At 49.3% G+C, this 26,683-nt stretch overlaps 13 protein-coding genes and 2 non-coding genes across 20 annotated transcripts; 8 read left to right on the top strand and 7 right to left on the bottom strand.

Annotated features, from left to right (window-relative positions):
• Positions 1 to 117: 117 nt before the first annotated feature.
• LOC112344744 (pentatricopeptide repeat-containing protein At4g02750-like) lies at positions 118 to 1,755 on the top strand. Its single transcript, XM_024670073.1, has one exon. The coding sequence runs from the start codon at positions 118 to 120 to the stop codon at positions 1,753 to 1,755; it is 1,638 nt and encodes a 545-aa protein (XP_024525841.1).
• A 59-nt stretch (positions 1,756 to 1,814) lies between these two features.
• On the bottom strand, positions 1,815 to 3,848 carry LOC112344745 (pentatricopeptide repeat-containing protein At4g02750-like). The gene has a single exon (XM_024670074.1). The coding sequence runs from the start codon at positions 3,846 to 3,848 to the stop codon at positions 1,815 to 1,817; it is 2,034 nt and encodes a 677-aa protein (XP_024525842.1).
• Positions 3,849 to 3,880: 32 nt separating this feature from the next.
• Positions 3,881 to 6,259, top strand: LOC9660521 (UDP-glycosyltransferase TURAN). Its single transcript, XM_024669975.1, has 15 exons — positions 3,881 to 3,980; positions 4,039 to 4,072; positions 4,122 to 4,177; positions 4,231 to 4,365; positions 4,423 to 4,571; positions 4,622 to 4,711; positions 4,769 to 4,835; positions 4,896 to 5,164; positions 5,220 to 5,380; positions 5,446 to 5,556; positions 5,616 to 5,677; positions 5,726 to 5,778; positions 5,833 to 5,908; positions 5,961 to 6,088; positions 6,145 to 6,259. The coding sequence occupies exons 1-15, from the start codon at positions 3,888 to 3,890 to the stop codon at positions 6,149 to 6,151; spliced, it is 1,491 nt and encodes a 496-aa protein (XP_024525743.1). The 5' UTR covers positions 3,881 to 3,887; the 3' UTR covers positions 6,152 to 6,259.
• A 35-nt stretch (positions 6,260 to 6,294) lies between these two features.
• On the top strand, positions 6,295 to 8,732 carry LOC9659369 (extracellular signal-regulated kinase 2). Of its 2 annotated transcripts, none has more exons than XM_024669978.1 (15): positions 6,295 to 6,399; positions 6,469 to 6,567; positions 6,623 to 6,681; positions 6,735 to 6,796; positions 6,857 to 6,912; positions 6,961 to 7,032; positions 7,092 to 7,157; positions 7,210 to 7,274; positions 7,335 to 7,370; positions 7,428 to 7,504; positions 7,555 to 7,613; positions 7,676 to 7,894; positions 7,955 to 8,052; positions 8,108 to 8,266; positions 8,322 to 8,732. In XM_024669978.1, exons 1-14 carry the CDS (start codon positions 6,334 to 6,336, stop codon positions 8,262 to 8,264), a joined length of 1,191 nt encoding a protein of 396 aa, XP_024525746.1. In that variant the 5' UTR covers positions 6,295 to 6,333; the 3' UTR covers positions 8,265 to 8,266; positions 8,322 to 8,732. The 2 variants fall into 2 exon arrangements, with proteins under 2 accessions (XP_024525746.1, XP_024525747.1); XM_024669979.1 differs by having other exon boundaries at positions 7,676 to 7,746; positions 7,798 to 7,894; positions 8,108 to 8,732.
• Positions 8,733 to 8,777: 45 nt separating this feature from the next.
• Positions 8,778 to 10,025, bottom strand: LOC9659370 (pentatricopeptide repeat-containing protein At4g18520, chloroplastic). The gene has a single exon (XM_024670075.1). It carries the CDS (start codon positions 10,023 to 10,025, stop codon positions 8,778 to 8,780), a length of 1,248 nt encoding a protein of 415 aa, XP_024525843.1.
• Positions 10,026 to 10,159: 134 nt separating this feature from the next.
• TRNAD-GUC lies at positions 10,160 to 10,231 on the bottom strand. The gene has a single exon. It is a non-coding gene; the product is annotated as a tRNA-Asp (tRNA).
• A 464-nt stretch (positions 10,232 to 10,695) lies between these two features.
• Positions 10,696 to 13,076, bottom strand: LOC9660522 (protein terminal ear1 homolog). The gene is made up of 5 exons (XM_024670076.1): positions 12,101 to 13,076; positions 11,322 to 11,802; positions 11,145 to 11,258; positions 10,946 to 11,087; positions 10,696 to 10,889 (listed from the first exon to the last, which is right to left on the bottom strand). Exons 1-5 carry the CDS (start codon positions 13,074 to 13,076, stop codon positions 10,800 to 10,802), a joined length of 1,803 nt encoding a protein of 600 aa, XP_024525844.1. The 3' UTR covers positions 10,696 to 10,799.
• A 505-nt stretch (positions 13,077 to 13,581) lies between these two features.
• On the bottom strand, positions 13,582 to 14,640 carry LOC9660523. Its single transcript, XM_002965272.1, has 3 exons — positions 14,313 to 14,640; positions 14,168 to 14,245; positions 13,582 to 14,111 (listed from the first exon to the last, which is right to left on the bottom strand). The coding sequence occupies exons 1-3, from the start codon at positions 14,638 to 14,640 to the stop codon at positions 13,582 to 13,584; spliced, it is 936 nt and encodes a 311-aa protein (XP_002965318.1).
• Positions 14,641 to 14,793: 153 nt separating this feature from the next.
• On the top strand, positions 14,794 to 16,442 carry LOC9660524 (mitochondrial outer membrane protein porin of 36 kDa). The gene is made up of 7 exons (XM_002964914.2): positions 14,794 to 14,959; positions 15,085 to 15,141; positions 15,201 to 15,268; positions 15,329 to 15,439; positions 15,495 to 15,581; positions 15,640 to 15,848; positions 15,919 to 16,442. The coding sequence occupies exons 2-7, from the start codon at positions 15,093 to 15,095 to the stop codon at positions 16,223 to 16,225; spliced, it is 831 nt and encodes a 276-aa protein (XP_002964960.1). The 5' UTR covers positions 14,794 to 14,959; positions 15,085 to 15,092; the 3' UTR covers positions 16,226 to 16,442.
• A 46-nt stretch (positions 16,443 to 16,488) lies between these two features.
• LOC9659371 (T-complex protein 1 subunit theta) lies at positions 16,489 to 19,005 on the top strand. The gene is made up of 12 exons (XM_002964915.2): positions 16,489 to 16,685; positions 16,738 to 17,000; positions 17,069 to 17,215; positions 17,280 to 17,441; positions 17,492 to 17,703; positions 17,755 to 17,827; positions 17,879 to 17,956; positions 18,013 to 18,135; positions 18,192 to 18,286; positions 18,338 to 18,538; positions 18,594 to 18,651; positions 18,710 to 19,005. Exons 1-12 carry the CDS (start codon positions 16,538 to 16,540, stop codon positions 18,776 to 18,778), a joined length of 1,629 nt encoding a protein of 542 aa, XP_002964961.1. The 5' UTR covers positions 16,489 to 16,537; the 3' UTR covers positions 18,779 to 19,005.
• Positions 19,006 to 20,234: 1,229 nt separating this feature from the next.
• Positions 20,235 to 20,342, top strand: LOC112344764. Its single transcript, XR_002991825.1, has one exon. It is a non-coding gene; the product is annotated as a U6 spliceosomal RNA (small nuclear RNA).
• Positions 20,343 to 21,382: 1,040 nt separating this feature from the next.
• Positions 21,383 to 22,301, top strand: LOC112344593 (male-cone protein 1-like). The gene is made up of 2 exons (XM_024669645.1): positions 21,383 to 22,036; positions 22,109 to 22,301. Exons 1-2 carry the CDS (start codon positions 21,727 to 21,729, stop codon positions 22,264 to 22,266), a joined length of 468 nt encoding a protein of 155 aa, XP_024525413.1. The 5' UTR covers positions 21,383 to 21,726; the 3' UTR covers positions 22,267 to 22,301.
• Positions 22,289 to 23,672, bottom strand: LOC9659372 (trafficking protein particle complex subunit 12). 2 transcript variants are annotated; one of them, XM_024669640.1, is made up of 2 exons: positions 22,429 to 23,672; positions 22,289 to 22,370 (listed from the first exon to the last, which is right to left on the bottom strand). In XM_024669640.1, the coding sequence occupies exon 1, from the start codon at positions 23,608 to 23,610 to the stop codon at positions 22,429 to 22,431; it is 1,182 nt and encodes a 393-aa protein (XP_024525408.1). In that variant the 5' UTR covers positions 23,611 to 23,672; the 3' UTR covers positions 22,289 to 22,370. The 2 variants fall into 2 exon arrangements, with proteins under 2 accessions (XP_024525408.1, XP_024525409.1); XM_024669641.1 differs by having other exon boundaries at positions 22,349 to 22,370; positions 22,433 to 23,672.
• A 91-nt stretch (positions 23,673 to 23,763) lies between these two features.
• Positions 23,764 to 26,318, top strand: LOC9660525 (peroxisomal adenine nucleotide carrier 1). 2 transcript variants are annotated; one of them, XM_024669642.1, is made up of 6 exons: positions 23,764 to 24,091; positions 24,245 to 24,476; positions 24,550 to 24,696; positions 24,750 to 24,913; positions 24,972 to 25,318; positions 25,411 to 26,318. In XM_024669642.1, exons 1-5 carry the CDS (start codon positions 23,949 to 23,951, stop codon positions 25,279 to 25,281), a joined length of 996 nt encoding a protein of 331 aa, XP_024525410.1. In that variant the 5' UTR covers positions 23,764 to 23,948; the 3' UTR covers positions 25,282 to 25,318; positions 25,411 to 26,318. The 2 variants fall into 2 exon arrangements, with proteins under 2 accessions (XP_024525410.1, XP_002964962.1); XM_002964916.2 differs by lacking the exon at positions 25,411 to 26,318 and having other exon boundaries at positions 24,972 to 25,399.
• LOC9659373 lies at positions 25,434 to 26,069 on the bottom strand. Of its 3 annotated transcripts, none has more exons than XM_024669643.1 (2): positions 25,711 to 26,069; positions 25,434 to 25,634 (listed from the first exon to the last, which is right to left on the bottom strand). In XM_024669643.1, exons 1-2 carry the CDS (start codon positions 26,044 to 26,046, stop codon positions 25,491 to 25,493), a joined length of 480 nt encoding a protein of 159 aa, XP_024525411.1. In that variant the 5' UTR covers positions 26,047 to 26,069; the 3' UTR covers positions 25,434 to 25,490. The 3 variants fall into 3 exon arrangements, with proteins under 3 accessions (XP_024525411.1, XP_024525412.1, XP_002965320.1); XM_024669644.1 differs by having other exon boundaries at positions 25,434 to 25,639; XM_002965274.2 differs by having other exon boundaries at positions 25,434 to 25,660.
• Positions 26,319 to 26,683: the final 365 nt, after the last annotated feature.

Genomic DNA, 26,683 nt, shown 5'->3' on the forward strand with positions numbered 1-26,683 from the left:
ACTCTGACCTGGCACAAGACGCGGCAATGACTCGGCAGGATTGCTGACGCGGACATGACCTGGCCCACGACGCGGCGATGACTCGGCAGGGATGCTGACGTGGTCTTCTTCTTCTCCATGGTCGTAGCGCGCGCCCCAAATCTCGGTGGAATCGAGAGCCCGGACGAGAAGTTTGCCCCGGCACACTATGCCAAGCTTATCAAATCGTGCGCTATCTCCAGGGATCTGCTCGAGGCACGGCGGATCCACTCGCTGGTGATCCACAGCGCGCATCGCAACAATCGCTTCCTGAAAAACCTCCTAATTGAAATGTATGGCAAGTGCCACAGCATCGAGGACGCCCGGATTGTCCTGGATCAAATTCACGAGCCCAATTGCTACACCTGGAACATCGCTCTCGCGGCATTTGCCGAGAACGGGCATCTGGAGAAAGCGCGGAAGATCTTCGAGGGGATTCCACAACCCAACAGCGTGGCTTGGAACTCTATCATCACCGCTTACGCCAAACATGAGAATCTCCAGGAAGCGAGAAGGATTTTTGAGAAGATGCCAGATCCCAACGTGGTGACGTGGACGGCAATGATAACAGCATATGCTCAGCAGCGGCATCTTGGCGAGGCGAGAGATCTCTTTGACCGGATGCCGGTCAAGGACGTGGTGGCGTGGACCAGCATGTTGACCGCATATGCCGAAAACGGGGATCTTGAGCAATCAACGAATCTGTTCGAAACGATGCCCCATAAAGATATCGTTGCCTGGAATGCGATGCTCGCGGCGTATTATCGGCTAGGTAATTTGGATCAAACAAAAGAACTTTTTGATACCATGCCTCGAAAAGATTCTGCGTCCTGGAATCTTATGATACTAGCATATGCCGAAGTTGGGAATATTGCCGAAGCACAAAAACTTCTTGAACTAAGTCCTTGTCGTGATGTCACGGCTTTTACTATCCTAATCACTGCTTTTTCCCAGCACAAGAAAGTAGAGGAAGCTTTTAAATTGTTTAGGGAAATGCCTCGTCGCGACATTGTGGCATGGAACGCTATGCTAGCGGGGTATGCCCATAACGGGCATCTTGAGGAGGCGAAACTTATGTTTGACCACATGCCTCAAAGAGATTCGATCTCTTGGACCACCTTGGTAGCAGCATATGCCTGGAATGGGCATCTTGGAGACGCTAGAGCTATGTTTGAAAAGATGCCAAACCAAGACTACGTGACAGTGCCAACTTTGATAGTTGCGTATGCACAGCACGGGCATATTATACAAGCAAAGAATTTGTTCTCAAGAACTTCTCAAGGAGAGGTAATGTCGTGGAATGCAATGCTCACATCCTACATTTTAGGTGGCGAGCTGCAAAGTGGTCTAGATCTTCTTTTTGATATGGCTGTGGAGGGCCTCGGTCCCGACGAGATCACGTTTCTTTGCATTCTCTCGGGCTGTGGTCACTTGGGACTCTTGGAAGAATGTAGAAAGCACTTCAAGAGGATGAGATGCGAGTATAACTTAGCTCCAGGGATCGAGCACTTTGTGTGTCTCGTTGATATTCTCGGTCGATGCGGTCAGCTCGCAAAGGCCGAGGAGCTCATCAAGACGATGCCTTTCGTTCCAAATCGTGTTTCGTGGTCCACTTTTCTGAACGCTTGCAAGATCCAGAAAAGCTCGAATCATTCCGCAGTGGAAGTCGTCAAGACGAGCCCCGATAAAAAAGACGCTGCCCCGTTTGTGATGCTCTCAAATCTCGTCACTCCTTGATCCGGAAGTTCTCGCTCAAACTTTGCTAAGTTTTTCATCACTGGACGGACGAATCGTGTCTAGTCCACTGCTACGATGTTGGACAGGAGAATGTACGAGGAAGTATCTTGCGAGTCGAGTGAGTGTAAGCTCTCGGCAGCTCGAGCTCCGCGAGATCTCTCTCCGTGAACTTTGGAGGCCGCGAGGAAACCCGACCAGGCAACGTTGTCGGGCGACATGGGCATGCTCTCGAGAAGCTCATTGGCTCTTTGGAGCTGGCCGGCCCTCGAGAGGCAGTCAACTATACAGGAGTAGTGTTCCTTGCCGGGGGACAAGCCATGGTCAAGCACCATCAAACTAAAACAATGATGGCTGTCTTCGATCATTCCTAGGTGGCTCAAACCGGTTAAGATCACAAGGAACGCTATGTGACCGGGTTTAAATCCTTCGCACTCCATCACTCTCAAAAACTCGAGTGACTTTAACACTGTGGCTTTGTTTCCTCCAAACGCAAAGGCCGTGATCACGGCAGTCCAGGAGACGATGTTTTGTAGAGGCATTTCATCAAAGAGTTTGAGCGTGGTCTCGATCTTCGCGTTCTTAGCGTAAGCAGCAAGCATTGTGTTCCAGGAGGCGGTGTCTCGCTGCGGAAGATCGTCAAAAACTCTCTTGGTTTGATCGATGTGGCCGTTTTGAGCATAAGCTCCAAGAAGTGTGTTCCAGGAGACGATGTCTTTCGCGGGGGTTAAGCTGTGGAGCTCTTGAGCTTCGCGGAGATGGCCAGCTTCTCCATAAGCTGCTGCTAGAGCGTTCCAGGAAACGGTGTCTCGCTCAGGCATCTCATCGAAACATTTTTTAGCTTCTTCTAGCTTGGAGTTTCGAGCGAGGGCGATGGTCATCACGTTCCAGCTCGAGAGATCTCTCCGTGGACTCGACTCAAACATCTCTCGAGCGATCTGGAGGCGTCCATCCCTGGCGAGCACGGAGATCATCAAGTTCCAGATCACGAGATCACATTCTGGAGTTCCGTCGAAAAGCTCAGTGGCTTTCCTCAAACTTCCAACTTGAGACAATGCGGTGATCATCGTAGTGTAGGAAACTAGTGACCTTTGCGGCATAATGTCGAAAGTTCTTTGGCACTCTTCAATATGCCCGGCTTCGGCATATGCAAAAAGCTGGATATTCCAAGACATGAGATTTCTTTCTGGAATTTCCAGGAATATCATTTTCGTTTCAAATGCATGTCCAGCTTGGGCATAGGCCGACATTATAATATTCCAGGAAAGAATATTCCTCAAGGGCATAGTGTTAAAAAGCATTCTAGCGTCGCCAAGATACCCTTTTTCGGCATATGCTGTTATCAAGGCATTCCAAGTAGAAACATCTCGATCTTCCATTATATGGAAAAGATTATTTGCCGCGTCAAGGTTTCCATGCTGTGCACACGCTGTTATCATGGCATTACAGGATATTACATCCTTCTCGGGCATTTGATCGAAAAGATCCTTTGCCTGGTCAAGATACCCTCTTTTGGCATATGCTGAGATCATAGCCGTGGTTGAAATTACGGTCTTTCTCGGCATTCGATCAAAAAGACGCTTTGCATCCTCAACTCTATCGTAGATAATGTAGCAATTTATAAGGATATTCCAAGAGATATCGCTGTCCTTGGGAGATTCCTTGAAGATTTCCACCGCCTCCTGAAGATGCCCACCCTGGGCATATGCCGCGAGCATCGAGTTCCAGGCCACATCGTTCTTCGCGGGCATCGCGTCGAATATTCGCTTGGCGCCATGGAGCTCGCCGTTTAGGGCGTAGGCGTTGAGGAGGATGCTCCACGAGTAGATGTTGGGATCAACGATGCGATCGAAGACAATGCGCGCCTCCGCGACGCTGCCGAGCTTGCCATACATCTCCACCAGCAGATTGGCCAGGTATCGGCTATGGCGCTCCGGCGATCGCTGGATTTGCTCGTGGATCGCCCGCGCCTCCGCCAGATTGCGCGTGTTCCCGCACCGCCGGATGGATTGCGCTAGCATCTCGACCGGATCGAGGTAATCTCGCCGGAGAATTGGTGCATTGCGGTGCCCGGATTGAGCTGATGCTTGCAGCATTTTTCATCCCTCCCAAGAACCCTAATTAGGGCTTTAGCGATGGGGAGGAGAGGAAGGGCGACCGTTGTCGTGCTTGGCGATTTTGGAAGGAGCCCCAGAATGCAGTACCACGCCTTGTCTTTGTCGAGCCAGGTAAATCTTCCAGCTCAAACATCTCTTGCTCCAAAATCTCTCGATTTCTCTCGCCTAGGCTGGCATGGACGTGGATGTCATTGCTTTCGCAGGTAAATCTAGAGCTTTTCTTTGTTCTTTTCGATCTTATTACTATGATAGGAGCTCAACCACACCGAGCTGTGCTAGAAGATCCCAAGATTTCTCTTTATCTCATGGTAAGCTCGCTTTTTTGCTCTCTCTTTTCTCGTAACTCTCGTCCTTTTTGTAGAGCGTGCCAAGCTTTCAAAGACTTCCGCGACTGTTCTATCTACTGGCACTACCTTTTAAAATCCTTCTTCAGCTATTACACCTCTTGTGGCTTCTCCTTGTTAAAGTGCCATCCTCGGACGTTGTTCTTGTCCAAGTAAGCTAAACCATGGTTTTTTCTAGTATCACTTTGTTCTTATTTGTGACTTTCTAGAATCCACCCTCAGTGCCAGTCCTGGCAGTGGTAAAGTGGACGTGTGTTATAAGAAAGTCCTCGTTCGTAATCGACTGGCACAACTTTGGCTATACTTTATTCGGTCTTAGATTGAATCCAAGCCATATTCTCGTCAAACTCTACTTCTGGTACTACTTACTTGTAAAGTCGTATTCTCGGACGCTTATTATCGCTGCAGGTTTGAAAAGCGTTATGGTAAAATGGCCGACGGCCATCTATGCGTCACGAAAGCGATGCAACACGAGCTTGCAGAGAACTGGGGGATCAGGTCAGGCATTCAACGTTTCTCGCAAAACACTGGCTTAACTCTTTTCATGTTCTGCAGGGCAACCGTTGTCTACGATAGATCACCCGAGTTTTTCCAACCCGCTACCTTGGAGGAAAAGCACGAGGTAAGCTAAAGTTGAGCTGTTTTTTAAATTGCTAGCGGAAACTGATGCATTTTCTTACAGCTGTTTTTAAGGCTGGATGGCTTGTTTAGGCAGCCACTGGGTGAATGGGATTGTTGTTCTGTAAGACCGGAGGAAGATGAGAACGTTCGGTTAGCATCCAGGCAGTATGTTGCTGGTCGAAGCGATTCGACTAATGTTGCTAGCTCCTCCTGGACCCTCTTCACTTGTCGGAAGTCCGCAGTGGAGGACCCGAGAAAAGAAATCCAGGAGGGCGACCAGTACTTCTATCTGAAAGAAAGGCCAGCGCTTATTGTGAGCAGTACTAGCTGGTAAGCGTGCCTCCAAACTTGTATCTCGTGTTCTGACCGTTGCAACAAATCGCAGGACTCCAGATGAGGACTTTGAGATACTGTTGGAGGCTGCTGTTATGTATGACCGGCGTGTGGCGGCATCGCTGGGAGAGCACATAGACAGTGCTTCGGGTGATAGGCGACCCATGAAGAATTCTAGATGCGTTTTCCCTCGTCTTCTCATCGTTGTTACTGGTATGATATTTCGCCTTTTCTCTCTAGTTCAGCCGGTAATTCTTTTTTTCTGTTTCTTATTCAAGGCAAAGGTCCCCTGCGACAAGAGTACGAAGAAAGGATAAGCAGGCTACGTTTACATCATGTTGCATTTCGAACGATGTGGCTCGCTGCTGAGGATTATCCTCGTTTGCTTGGTAAAATGGGTTCTAGCTTTAGGTTTCACCTGACGTGCTGGTTTTTCTTTCTTTTTAAGGATCGGCTGATCTCGGCGTTAGCTTGCATACTTCCTCGTCCGGTCTTGATTTGCCTATGAAGGTGTGAGGAAAACTTTTTATTTTTCTGACTATCTACATTCCAATGCAGGTTGTGGACATGTTTGGATGCGGATTACCTGTGACGGCCGTTTCTTATTCATGGTAATTAGCTCGCAGCTTTTGGTTTGTTTCTTCAGCGATTATTTTCCTGTGCAGTATTGACGAGCTGGTCAAAGATCACCAGAATGGGCTGCTTTTTTCGTCTGCTTCAGAACTTGCAGACCAGTTTATGGTACGAATGTTTGTCTGTCTGCCATGAAGGAGTGACACTTCTTATGCCGCAGGATCTATTTCAAGGTTTTCCAGACAACTGCGAACGCTTGAAGCACTTGAGAGACGGAGCCTTGGCATCGGGTTCGTGTGCGAGATGGGATGACGAGTGGGAGAAGCAAGTTCTTCCGCTTATTTCCAGGTTTTTGCGACATTCTTTCATTTCTCGATGCTAACTTTCGTTTCGTTTCGGTGCAGATATTAGACTCGAGGCAATGTACATACACCCGAGAGACTGGTTTAACGAACTTTCGTTGGTAGAGCAGTGTTTTGAACCTCGGAATTTAATTGAACGAACAAGATCTTGCAAGCTTGGACGGCGTCGATGGCTTTGCTCCGAGATGGTTTCGCACCCTAGGGTTCGCAGGAAATGCAAAGTGGACCACGATGAGCGAGGACGTCGACAAGCACGTCTTGCGGAAGTACCACGTTTGCCAAAAGCTCGGCAAGGGTGTAAGTTGACGGCTCAAAAAGAGTTTTTTATTTGTTGGTGTTATAACTGCTTTGTTTTACTGTTTGCAGGCTTATGGAATCGTTTGGAAAGCGTTTGATAGGAAGACCAACGATGTTGTTGCTCTCAAAAAGATATTTGACGCGTTTCAAAACTCGACTGATGCTCAGGTTTGTGGTTCTTTGTCAAAAGTTCCATCTTGCTGACTTGCTGGTTCCAACGTAGAGGACCTTTCGCGAGGTGATGTTTCTTCAGGAGATCAACGATCATGAGAACGTCATCAAGTTAGTTTCCGCACCTCTTAAGACTGCTGGCAGTTACATTAATGAACTCGCAGGTTGACAAACGTTCTCAAAGCGGAAAATGACCGTGACTTGTACCTAGTGTTTGAGTACATGGGTAAGTTTGCAGGAAAAACTGTAAGCTTATCGATCCATTCCGCAATTTTTCTCTGCGCAGAAACGGATTTGCATGCTGTTATAAGAGCCAATATTCTCGAGGATGTACATAAACAAGTAAGTTCTTCCGGCTTTTATGTTTGGCTAAATCCGAGGTGTTTGCAGTACATCATGTATCAACTCTTTAAATCTTTGAAGTATTTGCACAGCGCAGGACTGCTGCATCGAGATATCAAGGTGACTTTGTTCAGCCATTGTAAAGAACTGGTGAAAGTATTAATGCTTTGAACTTTCAGCCAAGCAATCTACTTTTGGATTCGGATTGCCGATGCAAGCTTGCAGATTTTGGTTTGGCACGATCGGTATGAGAACGCTTTACAATTCTTGTATGAGCCTTTTCTTTTTTGAGTGAAGGTTGCCCAATTGAAAGATGACATGGGACAAGCGCAAGTGCTAACAGACTATGTTGCTACTCGATGGTACTCCAATTAGAAGCATCTTCACATCATGGATTTTACAAAATGTGGTTTATCAAACAGGTATAGAGCACCCGAGATTCTTCTTGGTTCCACAAAGTAAGCAGGTGAGACTTTTATGGTAACCGTTTGTGAATTAACAATCTCGCTTAACAGCTACACCTTTGGAGTGGACATGTGGTCGAGTGGCTGCATTCTTGGCGAGTTGTTGAACGGGAAGCCTGTTTTTCCAGGTGAGTCTGTGATAAACACGGTTAAAATCTCTGAATCTCTGCACGTACAGGGGCATCGACTATGAACCAGATTGAAAAAGTTCTGGATCTAATAGGAAAACCGGCATCGGTATGTGACGCGCTGATTTTTTCAGCCGGACTGACACTGTTCTGATTGGAGACAAAGTGAAGGAGGACATAGCAGCTTTCGAATCGCCATTTGCTGCAGCTATGATTGAGAACATGGCTATAACTGGCCCCAGGTGGGAAAGAATAAGAGTTTTAAGATTGATTGAGTGTTTCACTCTGAGCAGATCATTTAGAAAAGCTTTCCCCAGCGCCACGCCTGAAGCTGCGGACTTACTACGCAAATTGCTACACTTTAATCCTCAGAAGAGGCTTACAGCGGAGGTAACTTTGCAACTTCTTTTGCTATAATCTTCCTGACTTGTGTGTGTGTGTGTGCTGCAGCAAGCATTGCAACATCCATACGTAGCTCAATTTCACAACCCTCGTGAGGAGCCATCGTGCAATCGATTGATCAGGATTCCCATTGACGACAATCATAAGTAAGAGCTGGGCTTTTTCTGTCGCTCTGACTTATCCCCTTTTGCTTTCAAACAGATTCACGATCCACGAGTATCGGGAAAGGCTATACGCCGAAATCATCAGCCGGAAGAAAGAGATCAGGAAGAAGGCTCGAGAGCGAGAACGGAGCCTCCACAGAGAGATGTCAAGAATGCAATCGAGACGCTCGTCTTACCATCCCAGAGCAAGTTAGAAGTGAGCTTTCTTGCTCTCCTGTTCTGTAGACTTATTCGAGATCTCTCTCTTCCAGCTTCGCGAAACTTACACCAAGTGCCTGTCGCGGAGGAACCCCACTCCTTACTTCATCGAGAATGGAAAGAGTGGATCAATCGCTCGAAGTAGAGAGTGGGGTTCTGTCCGTGACAGAAACTTGGTATGTCACGCATTGCTTGCCACTGAGATCTGCGCAGAAAAGCACGCAAAGAGTTAAAGAGATCTTTCGTTAGCTCCAAATGTCCTCACCATATAACATGGAGCACGCGAGCCAAAGGTCCTCACCATATAAAATGGACCACGCGAGTCAATGATATTCAAAGGTCCAGCACGTGAGTCAACGAAGTTTTGCTCAACATTCGTGCCTAGTCAAAGGTCGACGAAGTTTTGGTCAACTTTAGGACCCGGCACATTGTTAATGCTTTTATTACAGTAAAAAGCTTGCTTTCACTACAGTAAACAGAGTTCTTCCTAGGAAGAATGAAAGAAGCGTTCACTGTTCGAGGGGAGAATTTGCTACTGCTTGATCCAATTCCCACTCGTAAACACCCTGGCATTCCTCTGCGAGGCTCGTGGAGCACGCCCGGACTATCCATCGCAAGGCGAAGAGATTCGCCTCCACGCCCTCGAGATCCATCTCCCGGAACAATCCCAGCGCCTGGCGATCCAGCCCGCGATGCGCACACGCCCACAGCATCGTGTTCCACGACACCGCATCTCTCTCGCGCATTCCCCGGAAGAAATACCAGGCCCTCTCCATCCCGCCGCACCTCGCAAAGAGATTTAGCACCGAGTTCTCCACGCCAAGGTCCAAATCCTCCGTGCTCTCGCGGATCGAGACCCCTAGCTCGAGCCTTCCCTGTACGGCACACGCGAGGATCGCGGACCGCCGCGCGTGAGAGCTTGGCCGTACGCCCCGGGACACCATAGCTTCGTAGAGGTCAAGAGCCTCGTCAAAATGCCCGTGTTGGGCATATGCTGAAATCATCGCGTTTGCCACCATAGCATCTCTTGGAGCGAATTCTTCGAACCACGCTCTTGCGCAATCGATGCATTCGCAGCTCACATACATTTCCAAGATGCTGATTTGGAGAGCTTTGAGGAGTTCTTGGCCGGTGGCAGCGATCCTCGCGTGAACAGAGATGCCATCTCTGGGCATCTTGAGCGATCCACACGCCTCGAGCGCGGCCGCGAAGATCGCCGCATTGGGCTCGATCTCCGCCTGGAACAACAGCCTCCGGTAGAGATCGATCGCCTTGCGGTGCTGCCCATTGCGCGAGTACCCCTCGATCATCGCGCTCCACGACGCGGCGTCCTTGATCTTGATCCTCGCAAACGCCACGCGCGCGTCCTTCGTCCCGCCCAATCGCGCCATCGCCTGGACGAGAAGATTGCCCACTTGGGCATCCTCCGCGGCCCCAGGCAAGTTCGCGAAGATCCGGGCCTGGATCGCACGCGCCTCTTCTAGCGACTGGGCGCCCGCGAGCGACGATTCGATCCATCGCCAGTGGGAGGAGAGAGGGGACCGGCGATCCGAGAGGTGCTGCTGTGCCAAGTCCGCCCATGGATCGCCGGGGAGATTGGCGACCATCCACGAGAGATAAGAATTGGAAACGCTGCTTAGGCGCTTCCCCTTGTGCCTTCCAAAGCTAAGAACGATCGAGTTGCGAGCGCTCTCATCGGTTTTCTCTCCAGAGCACAGCGCGAGAATTCTCACTCCCACTCCCACCGATTGGATCATCGATACAAATCTTTAGTTGACAAAGCTAAAACAAATCAACACCGCTTTCTTCTAGGCCGGATGGATCTCTCAAGCCATCCAACTCGAGGATGCCTCTGTTTCAAAAGCTTGTGTTAATTAAGAAATTGTAATTTCGCCGTTGCCGGGGATTGAACCCGGGTCGTCCGCGTGACAGGCGGAAATACTCACCACTATACTACAACGACATTAGATACTTTAAAGGATAAAAGGCAATTAGAAAAACCACATTTACCTCCACCTATTGTATGTGATGATATCTGAGCACATTTATACAATATCTACGATGCTTCTGCTTGTTTATAACAAGTCCAAAAGCTTTACTAGCTTGTGTTGCCTGGCTAGAAACTCTCCCAACAGCTTGAGAGATTTTGTGATGCTATCTGATTTAGTCCTTTGTTGAAAGGTCTGTTTTCCTTTATTCAGGATTTACAAGCTTTCCACCTGAGAAGGCATGATGCACAACATTCTTTTCTACTTTTATCTCTGATAGATTTTTTTGTTAGCATGAAGAAGCATCTCTTCTTGAGCAGAAGAGTGTTCTAGCTCGATCTGGCGCCTTGTAGAGCCGATCCCGGGTTCGAACCCACCCGAAGAAGAGGGACCCAATTTTTTTAGACATGCTGGGGCAGAGATTCGAACGTGTCACGTCTTAGTACTTCGACAAATTTTGGAGGTCCTATAATCTATAAAACCTTTTTCAACATTATCAAGTTAGTGTCTTAGTGATCCAAGGTTCTTTCTTTCAACTCGAAGCTAGATCTTTCCACTTCGCGGCGGATCAAACACGAGAGGGAGAGAGTCCCGGTCTCCTCTCTTCACGTGTTCTTGCAGCTTCGCTCTTCCCTGCGATGGCCGACAGCGTTTAGAACTTATGGCGACAGAAAACCAGAGATTTCCACCTGAATTCGAGCGTAAGTTATCTGGCAGATCTTCCTCGAGTTGTGTGCTTCCCATTGCAGGTTGTGGAACGCTTTGTAAAACCTCCCGCAGGCCGCGACCGAGACGAAGTTGACAAATGCGTAACCAAGGTTACACTGGTTCCTGGGAAAGCAAGCTCTAGACCGCGTACATAGTAAAAGAACACTCGACGATGGTCACCTGGGATCGATCGGAAGGTACAAGAAATCGTACGCGGAAACATCCTCAGAACTGTCGATATGCGCATTGCATTGAGCGCAATGACCATCTATCTTGTCCATGAGCTTCTCCTGACTGCGAAGAGCACAAAAACAAGAATGAGAAGCGATCGATGCATAAGAAAAGAGAAACTTCTACCTGTATTTGTTGGGAAGATTCTTGATCATGAGAGTCGTCCTCTCGTCCTTCAACTCCTCGTCGAATTTGTACGAGCAATCCTCGAGCATTCTTCTCCTTTCCTTCGGATTCCCACGAGCACCGGAGAAACTCCACAAAGGAGCTTGCCAGGCTTGGTACGTGCTTATAGCCGGAGGAACGCCGGCGTAGAAACCAGGCGGAGTAAAGAGCGGCGCCGCTGCTGGAGGAGGAGGGGCCTTCCACTCCACCGCGCGCTGGAAGCTCTCAAACGCCACCGCCGGGTACAAGTCGAGGATGGAATGGTGCTCGCTGTGCCTCTGGAGCATCCCACCGGGGCGACTAAACTCGATCTTGACAGTGCTGCCGAGAATGTCCTCGCCATCCAGCGCCTCTTTCGCTCGAGCGGCGTCGCGCACGTCGAAGAACTCGACGAACTTGTGCGTTCGCTTGATCGGAGTCTCTCGGATCTCCTTCACATCACCTGGCCGGCAAGGCAAATTCCAGAGAAGAGTTAGAATCTCACAAGCTGGAAGTTGGCGGACACCATAAAAGCCGAGAAAATAAAATCTAGCGAATCTAGTGCTTCTAGATTTGCTATTTAATGCGTGTTGGCTATAGCGCAAGTGGAAAGAACTCTAGAGCTTAGCTCGCAAATCTCAAGAAAGAACCAGTCCCACGCAAGACAATGATAGAACACTCACAGAACACAATGCCAAAGAGCAAGCGATCTTCGAGAAAGAAAGAGCTACCTAGAGATGAAGAGAAAAACCCATTCTTACCGTATTTCTTGAAGACACTGTTGATGGTCTCGATGGAGATCGCGACATCCAGGTTGAAGACGACGAGCGTGCCTTGATTCTCCATCTCTGGAAACTCCTCCTTCTCGCTCACGCAGCAGCACAGCGGCACGAATTTGGCCCACAGCGCGGCGCCGCAAACGAGGCCCCGCTCGCGGCGCAGCTTCTCGCCGGCGGCGCGCAGTGCCGCCCGCGTCACCTCGATCTGGCGCCGCGCGGCGCTCTTGGCGTCCTCTCGGGCAGCGTGACGCCAGGCCCTCTGGAAGTGATCCATCCGGCGGAGCAGCAGGAATTTGTGCTGCTGGATGAGGTGCTGCGCGTGGATGTCCTTGAGCGCCTGGGCGGCGTGGCGGACGTCGCAGTAGTGGGCGATCACAATGCCGCGCTCCGCCATGGCGGCGAAGGAGATGTAGCGCAGCGCGCCCCACTGCTCGAGCTGGGACTGGAGCTGGCCGGGATCGATCGGATAGGGGATATTGCCGAGGATGAGCGAGCGGGAGGAGTGCTCGCGAGCGATGGAGGATGGGGCGATGTGGCGGACGTTGGAGATCGAATCGAAGATCGGCGAGGGATAGAAGAAATACTGTGCCATGCCTTCTTCTTCTTCTTCTCCTCCTCGATCGCAATCTTCTTGAGCCGATGTCTCGGATTCCTCTCCACTTTCTTGCTGCTCGAGGCGATTCTCATCCTCGTCGGAGGATTCTTGCACGAGACTAAACTCGTGCCGACGATGCGGAGGAGCAAGAGGAGAAGAGAATGCCGGGAGAGGAGCGATCGATTCTTCCAGCGGCTGAAACTCCCGAGCATCGGGATTGAGCTTGGACAAGATCGGCGCGGGGAGGAAGCGCGGGAAGATTTTGATCCATTGAGCCGGAGCAGGATCAACGATCGGCGGAGCGAAGATCATCATTCTGCCCGCCCAAAATGCCAAGAACCCTAAATTATACCCCTGTTCCATCCCCCATCCAACGGCTCGCACGGCGGGACATCCGACGGCTGTAGACACACTGTACGGTCTTGGAAGCGCTTAAAGGCCAAAATCTTTCACAAATCACCTCTCGTGTCACTCTCGCTTAACTTCCCACCGTACGGCCTTCCGAGAGTGATGGAGGGCGGCTCGAGCACAAGCAAGCCGGGACAAGAATATTCTTATTCCTCGATTCCCAGGCTCCAAACCGGATCGCAATCATTACACCTTTCTATCGTTTTCTATGTAGGGTAGCCCTACCACCCTATCCCCACAACACACATTTTTCTCTATCTTACGTACTCGACGCCCGCCATGCACAAAAGAAATTTTGCGGAAGATTTTCTAATTAAGGCTGGATCCGTACGGATAAAGTATTTAACGGGACAGTTAAATACGAGACTATTAACTATCTATCTTCCCCTAAACGAAAATAGTATAATTTTCATTAATCTAAAACTTGATAGACTTTAAATTAGAAAAAGGTGGTGGAGATCTAAGTGGGAGTGATCCCGGCATTTGCTATTCGAGATAAAAGAGAGACAAGACATATACACAGGAGGATTGCCTGGAGCAACGCCAGGAACCCACGCCGGAGAACTAAACCTTTGCTTTCCTCTACATCCAGCCAGTGGCTTTGGATGGTCTCCAGCTCCATCACCCTCTTCTTGAGCTCTTCCACGCCATCGTCTTGGCTCGCAGCAGGGGAAAAAGATCTGGCAGCCACTTCGTTGCGATCGCGATGGAGATCTCGATGGCCATCCATCGAACTCTTCAAAGTGTGCGAGTCTTTCAAGTTGTTTTCCACCATGTTGTTGAGAAGCCCCTCTTGGAGCTGGACCACTCCGATCAACTCGTCGACGAATGTGACCAGGTGTTCCTTGACAAGTTCTTGAGATTCGTGAAGAGAGCTCGAGGATCTTGGCTGCGACTGCGGTGCCTCCTGGAAAACAGAAGAATTCATCGTCTCTGCATGCTGCTGCCTCTCTAACGACGAGCATTGATCTAGAAAAACTTTTGCGGGATCTAGAAAAAAAAACCAAACCGAAAAGGGAAAAAAATGAAAGAGGACCAGCCTATACCTCGAATCGCATCGATGGAGTCCAAGCTCGGACTCACAGTCATCGGCAACAGCTTTGGAGTTGCTGCCTCGGATGGATCTGTCCAAAGAATGGAGTCTCAAACCAAAAAAATAGAATCCTTCTTTTCTGGGACACCCGGCACTACCTTTCGATGGCGAGCTCGAGGAAGAATCACTGGAGCACGACGATGAAGAAGAAGAGAAGGGCCGGCAACTGGATCTGGAAGAGCTGCCGGAGGAGAAATTTCCATCGACGATCTGCCAGGAGAGAGATTTCTTGAGCGATTGCTCCATCCGCAAAATCTCGAGCAACTGCTGCTCCTCCCGGCGCCGATGCGTGGCCGGCATCGCCAATCTTGCCCTGGGACTGTATGCGCGATGAAAAGCCGCGACGATCTTGTCGATCGGGGGCTCGTCGAGCGCGTCGTCGATGTAGAGCCTGAGCCGCCTAAGATCTGACACTAGGGCCTCCATCCATCCGCAAGAACCATAAAAATCCCTCCCTCGATCCCAGGTTCTTGCATGCGATGCTTTTCTTATTTAGGGTATAACCACGACAGCGTGGCATACACGTGTCCGCCACGTCGGAAGAGCCCTAAAGCCCCGGACGCCGGGGCCGGAATTAAATAGGGCTGACTGTTGTGACTATTGCGTCTTCATCGTTCTCCATTTTCCTCCAAATTCTCTCCCTCGTCTAGACCTAAATATCGCCTCCCAGATCGCCGTGTTCTTCGCCACATTCTCTTCTCCACTGCAATCGGCTTGGCGGCGCTCTAGGCGCCGTGTGCTCGAGGTGAGAATCGCTGCTTCTTTCTTCTCTTTCGCTCGCCAGCGCCTCGATTTCTAGAACTAGGGCTCTTGATTTGGAGCTCTCGCGTTTCTTTTCACGCGGATTTCGACTGATTGCTGGATTGGCAGTGGCAGGAATGGGGAAGGGGCCGGGGATGTTTGGCGATATCGGCAAGCGCACCAAAGGTAGGCTCTGGTCGCTCAGGATTAGGGTTTTGGGTCTAACCTAGTGGCTGCCACTCCAGACCTCCTGACCAGGGATTTTACAAGTGATCAGAAGTTCACCGTGACATCGTCCACGAGCTCGGGCATTGTATGGACTTCTCTTTCTTCTTTTTCTCTTCAAGAGCTAATTAATTCCCTTCTTTTATAGACTTTCACATCGTTCGGAAACAAAAAGGGGGAGCAATTTGCTGGGAATGTCAACACCCAGTTCAAGACGAACAACATGACTGTGAATGTCAAAGTCGACACGGAGTCCAATGTGAGCTTCCAACTTGGTCTGATCATCGCATTGAGCTAAAGAACTGGTGTTCTAGATTCACGGAGTCATCACTGCCGATGAGATTGCGAAGGGTGCTAAGACGGTGTTCACGTTCACCATCCCTGACAATAAGTGTGGCAAGGTACGCAAGCTCTAGAGCTGCTTTTGTTTAGTTCCGGCTTGACTTTGGGTTTTCCCAGATCAAATTTCAGTACGTCCATGATCTGTTCGGCTTGGCCACCAGTATTGGCTTGACTTCATCTCCTGTTGCTGACTTAAGCGCAGCTCTTGGAAATGATGTGGTGGCTGTAGGTGGTGAGCTCTCGTTCGACACGGCCAGCGGGAAGCTCTCGAGATACAGCGGTGGGATTGGACTGACAAAGCCGGACTACAGTGCTGCCTTGATCACGTAAGCTTCCTTATCTTTTCGAGCGTTTTGTTTTGTGGGAACTTAAGAGGCGATACTCTTTTGTTTCCAGCGCCGACAAGGGTGACACGCTCAAAGCCTCTTACTGTCACACGGTGAACGCCAACACCAAGACGACCGTCGGTGCCGAGGTCTCGCACAGCATTTCGAAGAAACAAAACACCTTCACCATCGGTGCGTTGTACGTGTTGGATCCTCTCACGGCCGTAAAGGCCAGGCTCAACAACCATGGCCAAGTTGGGGCTCTCCTGCAACACGAGTGGCGGCCAAAGTCGACGGTCACGCTGTGTGGAGAGGTCGACACAAAAGCGCTAAACAGCCGTCCCAAGATCGGGTTGGCCGTGGCTCTCAAGCCGTGAGGAGGATCAAACTCAAGAGAGAGCTCGCGACGAATCGATCGAGCGAGTGAGCGACTATGGCGATGGTCTCTTGGTTTGGAAGGAAGTTTGCGGAAGAAAGGATTTGGGGGGAGTTTTGATAAGATTGTTGCTGCAACAACATTGTCGTGAGGAGAAAGTATACCGTGTTTTTCATGTGTAGAAACATTCTTTTCTATACGAAGGAGACTTGACAGAATATGCTCTTAACGAGAAAGAATATATCCTAGCTGAATATTCTTTGTAAGAGCCCTAAAAAGTTTTTGGAGTTTAGGGTTCTTGCTTCTTGCAGCTATGGCGCTGATGCAGCCGTCGTATGGGATCCAGTCCATGCTCAAGGATGGCCACCGCATCTTCTCCGGCCTCGAGGAAGCGGTGCTCAAGAATGTGGATGCCTGCAAGCAGCTGTCGCAGATCACTCGGACGTCCCTCGGCCCCAACGGTGAGTGAATCGAGCTCTTTGTTTGTGCCTGAGTGTGAGATTCCTGGCTCAGGCATGAACAAGATGGTGATCAATCACCTGGACAAGCTGTTTGTGACGAATGACGCGGGGACCATCATCGGTGAGCTAGAAGTCCAGCATCCCGCGGCGAAGCTGCTGGTCCTCGCGAGCAAAGCGCAGCAGGAGGAGATCGGAGACGGCGCTAATCTGGTGGTGACATTTGCGGGAGAGATCTTGCAAGGCGCCGAGGAGCTCATTCGCATTGGCTTGCATCCCAGTGAGATCGTCGGAGGCTACACGAAAGCCAGCCAGAAGGTAAGTTCTCAGTTCTTATTTAGTTCTTAGAGATTGAGATGAAGCTCTTCCTTGTTTCTTTCATCTAGGCACTGGAGATCATCGAACAGCTTGCCGAGCCCGGGTCGGAGACTATGGATTGTCGCAACAAAGAGCAAGTTGTTTTGAGGATGAAAGCCGCTGTTGCCAGTAAACAGTATGGCCAGGAGGATTTTCTGTGTCCTCTTATTGCTGAGGTTAGTCTCGGGTTGAAAGAGTTCTTTTATGAACTGATGGAAAAAAAAAACTTTTTTTTTTCAGGCTTGCATTCAGGTTTGCCCCAGGAATCCAGAGAATTTCAATGTCGATAATGTTCGAGTTGCGAAGCTGCTTGGCGGTGGTCTTCGGGATTCTTGTGTCGTAAGGGGCATGGTGTTGAAGGTCGAGCCTCTTGGGACTGTGAAAAGTGCGACCAAAGCGAAGGTCTGGACGCTTTTTTTATTTATCCGCCCTCAGTTTCCTTTATGTTCTAGATTGCTGTTTTTGGAGGGGGTGTCGACACTTCAGCTACCGAAACCAAAGGAACAGTTCTCATTCATTCCGCTGAGCAGCTTGAGAACTACGCCAAGGGCGAAGAAGCCAAGATCGAAGAGCTCATTAAAAGTGTAGCAGAGTCTGGTGCTAAAGTTATTGTTAGCGGTGGTGCTGTCGGTGAAATGGCGCAGCATTTTTGTGATCGATATGGGTAAGCACGATCTGTGATGATATTATATGTCTCACTTTTATTTTCTGGCAGCCTTATGGTTATAAAAATCATCTCCAAGTTTGAGTTGCGACGGTTCTGTAGGACTACTGGTTCCGTGTCGCTGGTATGAGTTTTGCATGTCTGTCTTTGACGCACTGAATTTTCTTTTATGCAGGTTAAGCTGTCGAGGCCAAGATTTGACGAACTGGGTTACGTCGATAATATAACATCTGAAGAAATTGGTGGCGCGAGAGTAAGATTTGATCTTTGTATTATTTTCCGGTTTCAAATTTATCTCCGTTTGTCCAGGTGGTCGTAGTGAGGAATGAATCGGGCGGAAATTCGATTTCAACTCTCGTAATTCGAGGAAGCACCGACAGTGTTTTGGACGATGTAGAGCGTGCAGTTGACGATGGCGTGAATTGCTACAAGGTTTAAAGCTTTGCTTTTCCTTTTCCTATGAAACTGTTTTTCTTTTTGTTGTGTAGGCTATGTGCAAGGATAGCCGTACAGTTCCTGGTGCGGGTGCAACGGAGATTGAGTTAGCCAAACAGTTAAATGACATTGCTTCCAAGGAGACAGGGTACTGTGTAGCGTTGTGCTGACATTTCCTATCTAACTTTCTTCTTTGCAGCTTGGACCAGTACGCGATAAGAAAGTTTGCTCAGAGCTTCGAAGTTGTGCCTCGAACTCTGGCTGAAAATGCGGGTCTAAACTCTACTGATGTGATCTCGGCTCTCTACGCTGCGCATGCGGGTGGAAATCCCAAGATAGGCGTCGATATTGAGCAGGGATTGTCCGCGCCAGTGGAGACGAGGGATCTGCTTGTAACAAAGTAAGTTCGTTTGAGGCTTAGTAGGACCTTGCTGACATTTGAAACTTGTGTCAAGGTACTGGGCGATTAAGTTGGCATCGAGAGCCGCCACTACCGTGCTCAAGATAGATCAGGTAAACATTTCCTCTCTTTTTTTATACGCTTTGTTGTTGACGCTATGCCTTTTGGCAGATTATCATGGCCAAACCGGCTGGAGGCCCAAAGAAGAATCCCGGAGCAGATGGTGGTGACGAAGACTAGGTAGATTTGCTAACAGTAAGCTGTATCTTTGTAGCGTGTGCTGCATTTTGGGCAGGATTTTTAGTAGAGAGGCTCGCGAAGAGCAGCTGACGAGAAAAGTGCACAGTTTTGGATAGTAAGCTTTCTTTGAATAGACAGAAAAAGGGATGTCTGCGTAGGATTGCGGCATAAAGTATTTAACCAGCTTGCGATCCAATACAGCATAACCACAATCCATTATTTCATCATTTTCTATGATTGATCGCTTTGATTCAAACTCAAAGTTCTCGCATTAAAATCTTAGCGTTTTAACGAAAAGTGGGTTTGTACGTACCCAGGGCTCTTGGTTTGCTCCAGTTTGCGGAGAAGACTCTTCTAGATGATTGAAACAAAAGACTTTTATCTTTTCCATCTTTTATTTTATCTTTGCATAATAATAATAATTAAGGGGAAACACATGCTTCTAGATTGGCGAGCCTGATGCGTTTCTGCGTCATTTAAGCCGCTGTGCCAAAACACGCCTAACTTGCTCGTGTTCATGGGGTCAAAGTCGCTGGCGTTAAATGTCCAGATAGTTCTTGAAAGTTTGGATGGACTTGAAATATGCTTGGATTCTAGCATCTGGCTTTTTAATTTCTTCTTTATCTCTAATTTTTTTCATTATTTTTATATGGATGCATGCTGGAATATTTGGCGGTGATGGTTATTATATTACGGTTGCATCATATAGTATTAACGTAATTATTTTGAATAAAAATATAAAGACAGATAAATAAAAAACTATGAACAAAAATTTTCTCATATCAAAATGCAAAAAAAAAAAACACTTCTCCACCCATGATCATAGTCATTAGAATTTTCGTTCGCAAAACCGTGACAGCCAAAGAGAAAAAAAAAACAGTTAAGGTCTCTCTTGGCTCAAGACCAAAACCAGAGTGCACGAAAGCAAATCTCAAAACATTCTACGTTGCGGATCTTCATAAATCTTTAGGAAAGGAATCTTGCAACCCAAATGCAAAGTCCTTGATCAAAATGGCATGAGAATGTCGACAAACTCAAACGAATTGGATGGATGCTTACAACGAGAGAGTTTTCTTGTACCTTGCAGAAGTGATACTTCGTTTTGGAGAGAACAGGAGATTCTTTTCATTTGTGTCAAGACCTCACACCAAACTCAGTAATGAGTGCTGAAGTACACAAAGAAGAAGAGAGGAAAGGAGATTCTCTTCATTTGCATCAAGAGCTATGCCGCACCGCAAGGTAATGCAGCACGTCGGTATTGGCTGATATCACAGCGATGTCAAAACCGCCATGAGGACAAAGCAGGCTCAAGAAATAGATCTCCACCTGCACAAAGGAGTACATGAGGCTTGAACTCACCGATCGCTGCATCCACAGCTATCAGATGTGAATGCTTTTCTTAGGGAAAGAAAGAAAAACAAGGCTGGGAAACGCAGTGTCCGAGAGGAGTTTTTATGTCTCTTCGGGGACACCAGATACAATTGGAACGATACAGAGAAGATTAGCATGGCCCTGCGCAAGGATGACACGCACAAATCGAGAAATGGTCCGAGAGGAGTTTTTTATTAGTGATAAATAAAAATCCACTATATAATCGTTTTGTGTATCCAAAGTCAAGACCACCTAGCTGCTCAAACGCGCCCCGGAGCTCGCCCGGGATTTCACTGCCTAGATTGTGCACTTCTCCTCCACCTTGTGCTGCTTCTTGTGCTGGTTGCTCCAACTCCAGCACTCCCAGTTTGCATTCCACCACCCCCACCATTAATCACACCTCGGGTTTGGAGCTACCACTGCTTGTACCCCAGCCATGGGCTCAGGCGCTGGAGGATTTGCCACAGCCAGTCTTGCACCATCTCTAGCACCACCAGCATTTGGTGCATCCAAACCACCTCTAACACCACTAGGCTGAGGTCTTACACCATTGCATCTCCACTACCACCAGCATTTGGTGCATCCAAACAACCTCTAACACCACCAGGCTGAGGTCTCACACCATTGCATCTCCACTACCACCAGCATTTGGTGCATCCAAACCCATCTCTAACACCACCAAGCTGAGGTCTTACACCATTGGCCACAAGAACATCTCCAATACCACCAGCATCTGGCGCATCCACGGGCCCATCCATGAGCTCAGGTTTGGGACTCAAGTTTTACACCATTGTTAGCGTCCCTCCCTCGCCTAGAGTTGCCTTGTTTTCTCCCAAAAGCTGGGCCGCTGCAATCATGATGATGATCCCTACCTACCACTTGTGCAGGTGCAGGTGCAGGTGCAGGTGCCGGAGTTCCTTGTGCTTCTGCTCCTGCTTCGGTTCCGATCTCGGATTCAGTAGGCGGCTCGTGGAAGTGTTTGTTGCATCCGCACGCGGCACAAAAGCCCCAGTCGCCGTCCAAGTTTACCTCATGCATCCGTCCTTCAAGGCCTGCGCCAGGACGAAATCGTCCGTCCCCACGGCATCGAACAGCCCTGTGTTCTGTTGCATGCGCCCCACACCTTCGTTACAAGTTTCACTTAATTAATCAACATTGCTCTACGTTAACTACTAATAAAGGTTGGTTTTACTCAACTATAAAATAATCCTATGTAAGAATCACTTTACGTGACGACGTGGTAAAGTGTTTAAAGACATTCTTGTCTCTAACTTTTCGATCTAGAACAACGCGGATTCAAGTCTGAATGGAAGTGCTACACAAATGTTTTGGAACCGTTGTTTTTCCGAGACTGACGGCTTTGTCCGCCACGTTTGCTTTCAAAGTCAGGAAAATATGACTCACACGCAAATAAATAGTTTACCAGTTTGTTTAGAGGTTTGCCGAGAGGAGGACGCTCCTTTATCGTTCTTTCCAGTCTTCTCCCCCAATTCCCCGATCTGTTCTCGAGGATCTCTCCTCTTCGCTACAACGCCCCGATTTTCTTTCGCTACAACGCTTCCTCCCATCTTCTCAGGATGAAGACGATCATCGCCATGGCGCTGCTGGGTCTGTTCTTGAGCTTGGCAGCAGCACAAGCGCCGCAGGACTGCACCGCTCTTGCTACTCGTCTCGCAAGCTGCCTCTCCTTCCTCCAGGGCCAGGCCCCCGCCCCGGATGCCCTTTGCTGCTCCAACTTGGTAGCCATCAACAACATCAACGCTTCGTGCCTGTGCAGCTTCGCCTCCATGACCGGCTCGGCTTCCGGCCTCAACATCAACACCACCCGAGCGCTCGAGCTCCCGTCTCGCTGTAACATCCCAAACGTCACTTGCGAAGGCACTACGAGTAAGTCTGGCTGACCCCGACGCTTGTCTCTGTGTCCCTGTCTAATGTTTCTTGCTTTCCTGTTCCATCCAGTTCCAGCTCCAGGTCCTACTGGTGAGAATGCCCCTCCCCCGCAATCCGGTGCCAATCCACCACCCGGTAGCTCCGCAGCAAAATCTCTATCGTCGTCGTCTTGGCTCGTGCTTGGAGCTGCCATCGTCGGGTACCTCTCTCTAGCCTCGCTTCAGTGAGTGAGAAGTTTTGCGGTTTCTCCTCGGTAGCTTATCGTGTGACCCATTTGTTGTGAAATAAAATCTTTTTGCATTTTTTTTTCCCTTGTGTGAACTCCGACTACCTGTGTAAGTCGCAATATCAAGAGGAGAAAAGGCGGAGGAAAAGGACTTGTCACTTACTTACAAGCGAGTGCAAGTAAGATCGAAGTCATCCGGCGCGACTTGGAGTATCCAGGAGCTCAACTTGCGCTTGGATTCGTTGCTGTTGATGGCGGCGAGCTCGTACATGCTACACAGGTTGAGCACCAGCGTCTCGTTGAGCGCCGCCTCGGTGTGCTTCTGGAGCACGTCTTCCAGCACCTGCGTCGCCCGGATCAAGTCCCTCGAGTACATGAGGCACAGCGCCTTGTTGTTGGCAGCCAAAGCATCCCCGGGAGAGATCTCGAGCACCGCGTTGTAAGCTTTCACCGCTGCCGCGTACTGCTTCTCCACAAAAGCCACCAGTCCCTTGTTCCTTCCCACAAGGCACAGAAGCGAGCTATCGACCTCGCCACCCTTTGCACGCTCGTCCACCAGAGCTTCCACCTTTGCGAAACTGAGCTTGGCACCATCCACGTCCCCGAGCTGGAGCTGGACGTGCGCAAACTTGGACCAGAGCTCGACGTTCTCTGGATCTCGGGCCAGTGTCTCGTTCACAAAACGTAGAGCAACGATGTAATCCTTCTGCCCGAGATGGAGATTGATGATCGCAAAGTTGACGATCTCTTTGCGTCGCTTCCACCTCCTGGCCAGAGCGTTGCTTCGCTGCTCCTCGTCTAGAACACCACCGTCTAGCCGGAACGACGAGAAGATCTCATCGATCTCCTCGCTTTTTCCATCCGCGGCCAAGGCTTTCTCCTCCTTCTGTGAGCAGTAGTCGAGCAAGCTATACATGCGTTCCATGCTCGTCGAGGCCTGTCCAATCCGGTATGGAATCGCTGCGTGGAGCCACCGGAGGCTAAACGGGACCATCGAGCCGGAGATCCCTGGATAGACGTCTGGATGATCTTCGTAGAAGAAGCTCGCGTTCTGCAAATCCCCGAGAGCCGCTAGCTCCTCGGCCGCGCTCGTGTAGTTCCCGAGCTTGGCCAGAGCCAAAATATGATACGTCGTGTGGATGATCCTCTCCTCGGGGCTAAACACCGCCGCGATCTTGCGCGCTTCCTTGACATTCTCCAGCAGCAAACGCCACGATCCCTTCCTGGCCTGCTCCTGCATGTTCCTGGTGTCGAATCTGGGAGCATTCTTCTTCTTAAGCGAGGCGGTGCGATTCAGATCCACGGCGGCATTGCTCCTGTCGCCGACGCTATCATCTATCCCCATCGATCGATCCTGGATCTATCTCATACCTCGACGCGCGCTCGCTCGCTCGCTCGCCATAAACCCTAAATTTCGAGCAATCACAAGGGCGGCATCCAACGGCCCAGATCTCCTTGGTCATGGCGCCACGTGTCTCTATTTCCGTTGTGGCCTTCTATCTTTAGACCGTCGGATTGGCGTCGCCTTGTGGAAAGTGTGCGTGCTGGTCTTGTGGGAAGGAGAAACGTGTTGTGTGATCGCGTGGAGGATTTTAGGGCATTATAGGGCGAAGAGATCGCGCGCGTGTCTAGCAGCTAGGCAGGGGATTTCGGGCGAGCGAGCGATCGATCGAAGCTGCGATCATGGCGCTGGACTTCAAGGCTCTGACGGAGGCGACGTCGGGAGCTGTGGGCGGGCTTCTCAGCACAACGATCTTGTATCCACTCGACACTTGCAAGACGAAGTATCAAGCCGAGGTCCGGGAGGGAGATTCTCGCAAATACGGGTGAGTTCCTCGCTTTTTCCTGTCTAGGATCACGATCGCATTGCTATGATCGTTTGCATTGCATCATTCCTAGGATGATTTTCGTCGTTTCTGTTTGGAGCACGTTATTCCATTCCATTGGTACTGATATCTTTTTTTTTGCAAAATTCCCAGGTCTTTACTCGATGTTATGCGCGAGGCTATTGCATCGAATCGGATACTGTCTCTGTATCAGGGCCTGGGTACAAAGAATCTCCAGTCAGTGATTTCGCAATTCATTTATTTTTATGCCTACAGCTACTTCAAGCAGCTCTACTTGAGACGTAGCAAAGCAAAGTATCTCGGCACTACGGCCAATCTTCTGGTCGCAGCAGCTGCTGGCACTTGTACTGCGATCGCCATACAGGTGTGAGTTCGCTCTCTTCTTTTTGAAAGTTTTGATGATCGTGCTTGCTGAGCTGATAAGTCTCTTTCACTAGCCACTAGACTCGGCGTCAGCCAAAATGCAAACAAGCACTTTCGGCAAGTCGAAGAGTTTGTGGAAGACTTTGACTGGTGGCAATTGGAAGGATGCCTTCGATGGATTAAGTGCTTCGCTCGTACTTGTCTCAAATCCTGCCATACAGGTTTGCAAGGTTTTACATAATCGCGTTGTCGCCAACAATTCTGTTGCGTGCAGTATACGGTGTTTGAGCAGCTGAAAGGACTACTGGTGAAGCGGCACAGAAAGTCCCGAGCAGAGAATTCGGATTCGTCTCCGCTTGTTATCTCAGCTTTCTCTGCGTTCCTACTCGGTGCGTTGTCAAAAACAGCGGCAACGATTATCACGTATCCTGCGATAAGGTTTGATTAGCTTTTGCTTTGAAACTTGACAGTTGAAACTTAACACTTGTATCTACAGGTGTAAGATCATGGTTCAGGCAGCTGAAAACGACACGGACGCAGTCAAAGCTCTTCTAAACGGTGGTGAGGCTCCAGAAAAGCCTCCCCGTGGAATGGCACAGGCGTGCCGTCTCATCTGGAAACGCGAAGGAGCTTTGGGCTTCTACAAAGGATTGCATGCGCAGATAATGAAGACCGTTCTCGCGGCAGCACTGATGCTGATGATCAAGGAGAAGGTTTCGTATGGAACTTGGGCGGCGATGATGCTGCTTCAAAACAGATGGGCTGTACAGAAGCAAAAGATAAAGACTCTGGCTACAACGTCCTAGTGGCTCGAATAACGGGGAGGCGGCTGCAACAGTCGAGGTATATCTCTCGTACCATTTTCTTTCTCGCAATTCAAGAAGGCTGCCAAAGCCATTTAATGCAATTCAATGCGTTTGTTTCGAGGCCTACAGACAGCAAAGCACAGGGAAAAATGGAAAGCGAACTTGAATCGTTTTGTATTCATAAGGAAAGCGAGGTCCCTCTCTCAGGATCATCTACCAATGAAGCAAAGAAAAGAGACATGCCGAGCAGATGGAAGAAACGGGATCTCGATCAATTGGGGCCTCTTCCTGGTGGTGGTGGTGGTGGTGGTGGGCTTCTCCTCGCTCTCCTCGTCGGCCCCGCTGCTAGAGTACTGATCTGAGCAACACCATTTGGAAGCTGGAAACATCAGTGTCGAGGCAAGTTCTTTAAAACTTTTGAGAACTTACGCTTGCTTGATCAGAAGAAGGCAGAGTCTCCGGCGCGCCTTGATTTACAGGGACAGGCTCCTGATTTTCTGAAACGCCTTCCACGACCGAAACCACGACGCTGTCGTCGGATTTATCCACTGGTAACTCGGAGGAGTCCTTGGAAGCAGCGCATTTCCTGTGATCCGACTCACTCATCTTATCGTCGTATCGCTCGACCGCGTTCACGAGCATACACGCCGGCGGATTCTTTAGCTTGGACGAGCTCCTGGCGACGAGACCTCTGTTGAGGCGAGCTCCCCACGATTCCAGAAACCAGGCCGAGGAGATCCTGATAAACTTTCGGAGCTCACACATATTGAAGATACAAAGGAGTGGACTTTCTCGAACGCGGAGGTGAGAGCTCGTGACAATGGACTCGCCAAGTCGCGAAATTTTGCGAGAGACTCGGCCGAAGATAGCGGGAAGTTTATGGTTGAAATTAAAAGGCTGTGCCCGTCTGGGTCTCTGATGATGTGAGAGTCCACTCGCAAAGAGTCTACCTACAAGTATCTTTTTTTACGTAGATGTCACTAAGCAAGGTCTTTTATTCCAAGTCAAGACTGTTTAGAAGAGGATCATTGTGGAAATTGCTTTCTTTCTGTCTCCGGACCCAAGACCAACTTCTAGTCCATTGAGGTGTGCATAGCAATCAAATAGAATTAACATTGATTAAAGGTTTTACTGGCTTTCAAGCGTTAATCCTTTGTTAAACATACACCCTACCAGCCTGATGAATATTTCTAGCTATTGAGGTTGATGAGTTGTGAGGCTACAAGAACGCAGATTTACTGTAGACATCCTAGAAGTAACAACACTAAAGAAATATGTAAATAGGTATAATCTAATCTATAACCTATGTCGTGTTTTGCATGTTTCCATGGACTAGAGGTTGCTTGGAGACCTGTCTTACTTATCCCTTGCTGATAAAAGGGGATTGTATTTTATTGGCTTT

Source organism: Selaginella moellendorffii, unplaced genomic scaffold (genome assembly GCF_000143415.4).
Source record: "Selaginella moellendorffii unplaced genomic scaffold, v1.0 SELMOscaffold_5, whole genome shotgun sequence".
NCBI lineage: Eukaryota > Viridiplantae > Streptophyta > Lycopodiopsida > Selaginellales > Selaginellaceae > Selaginella > Selaginella moellendorffii.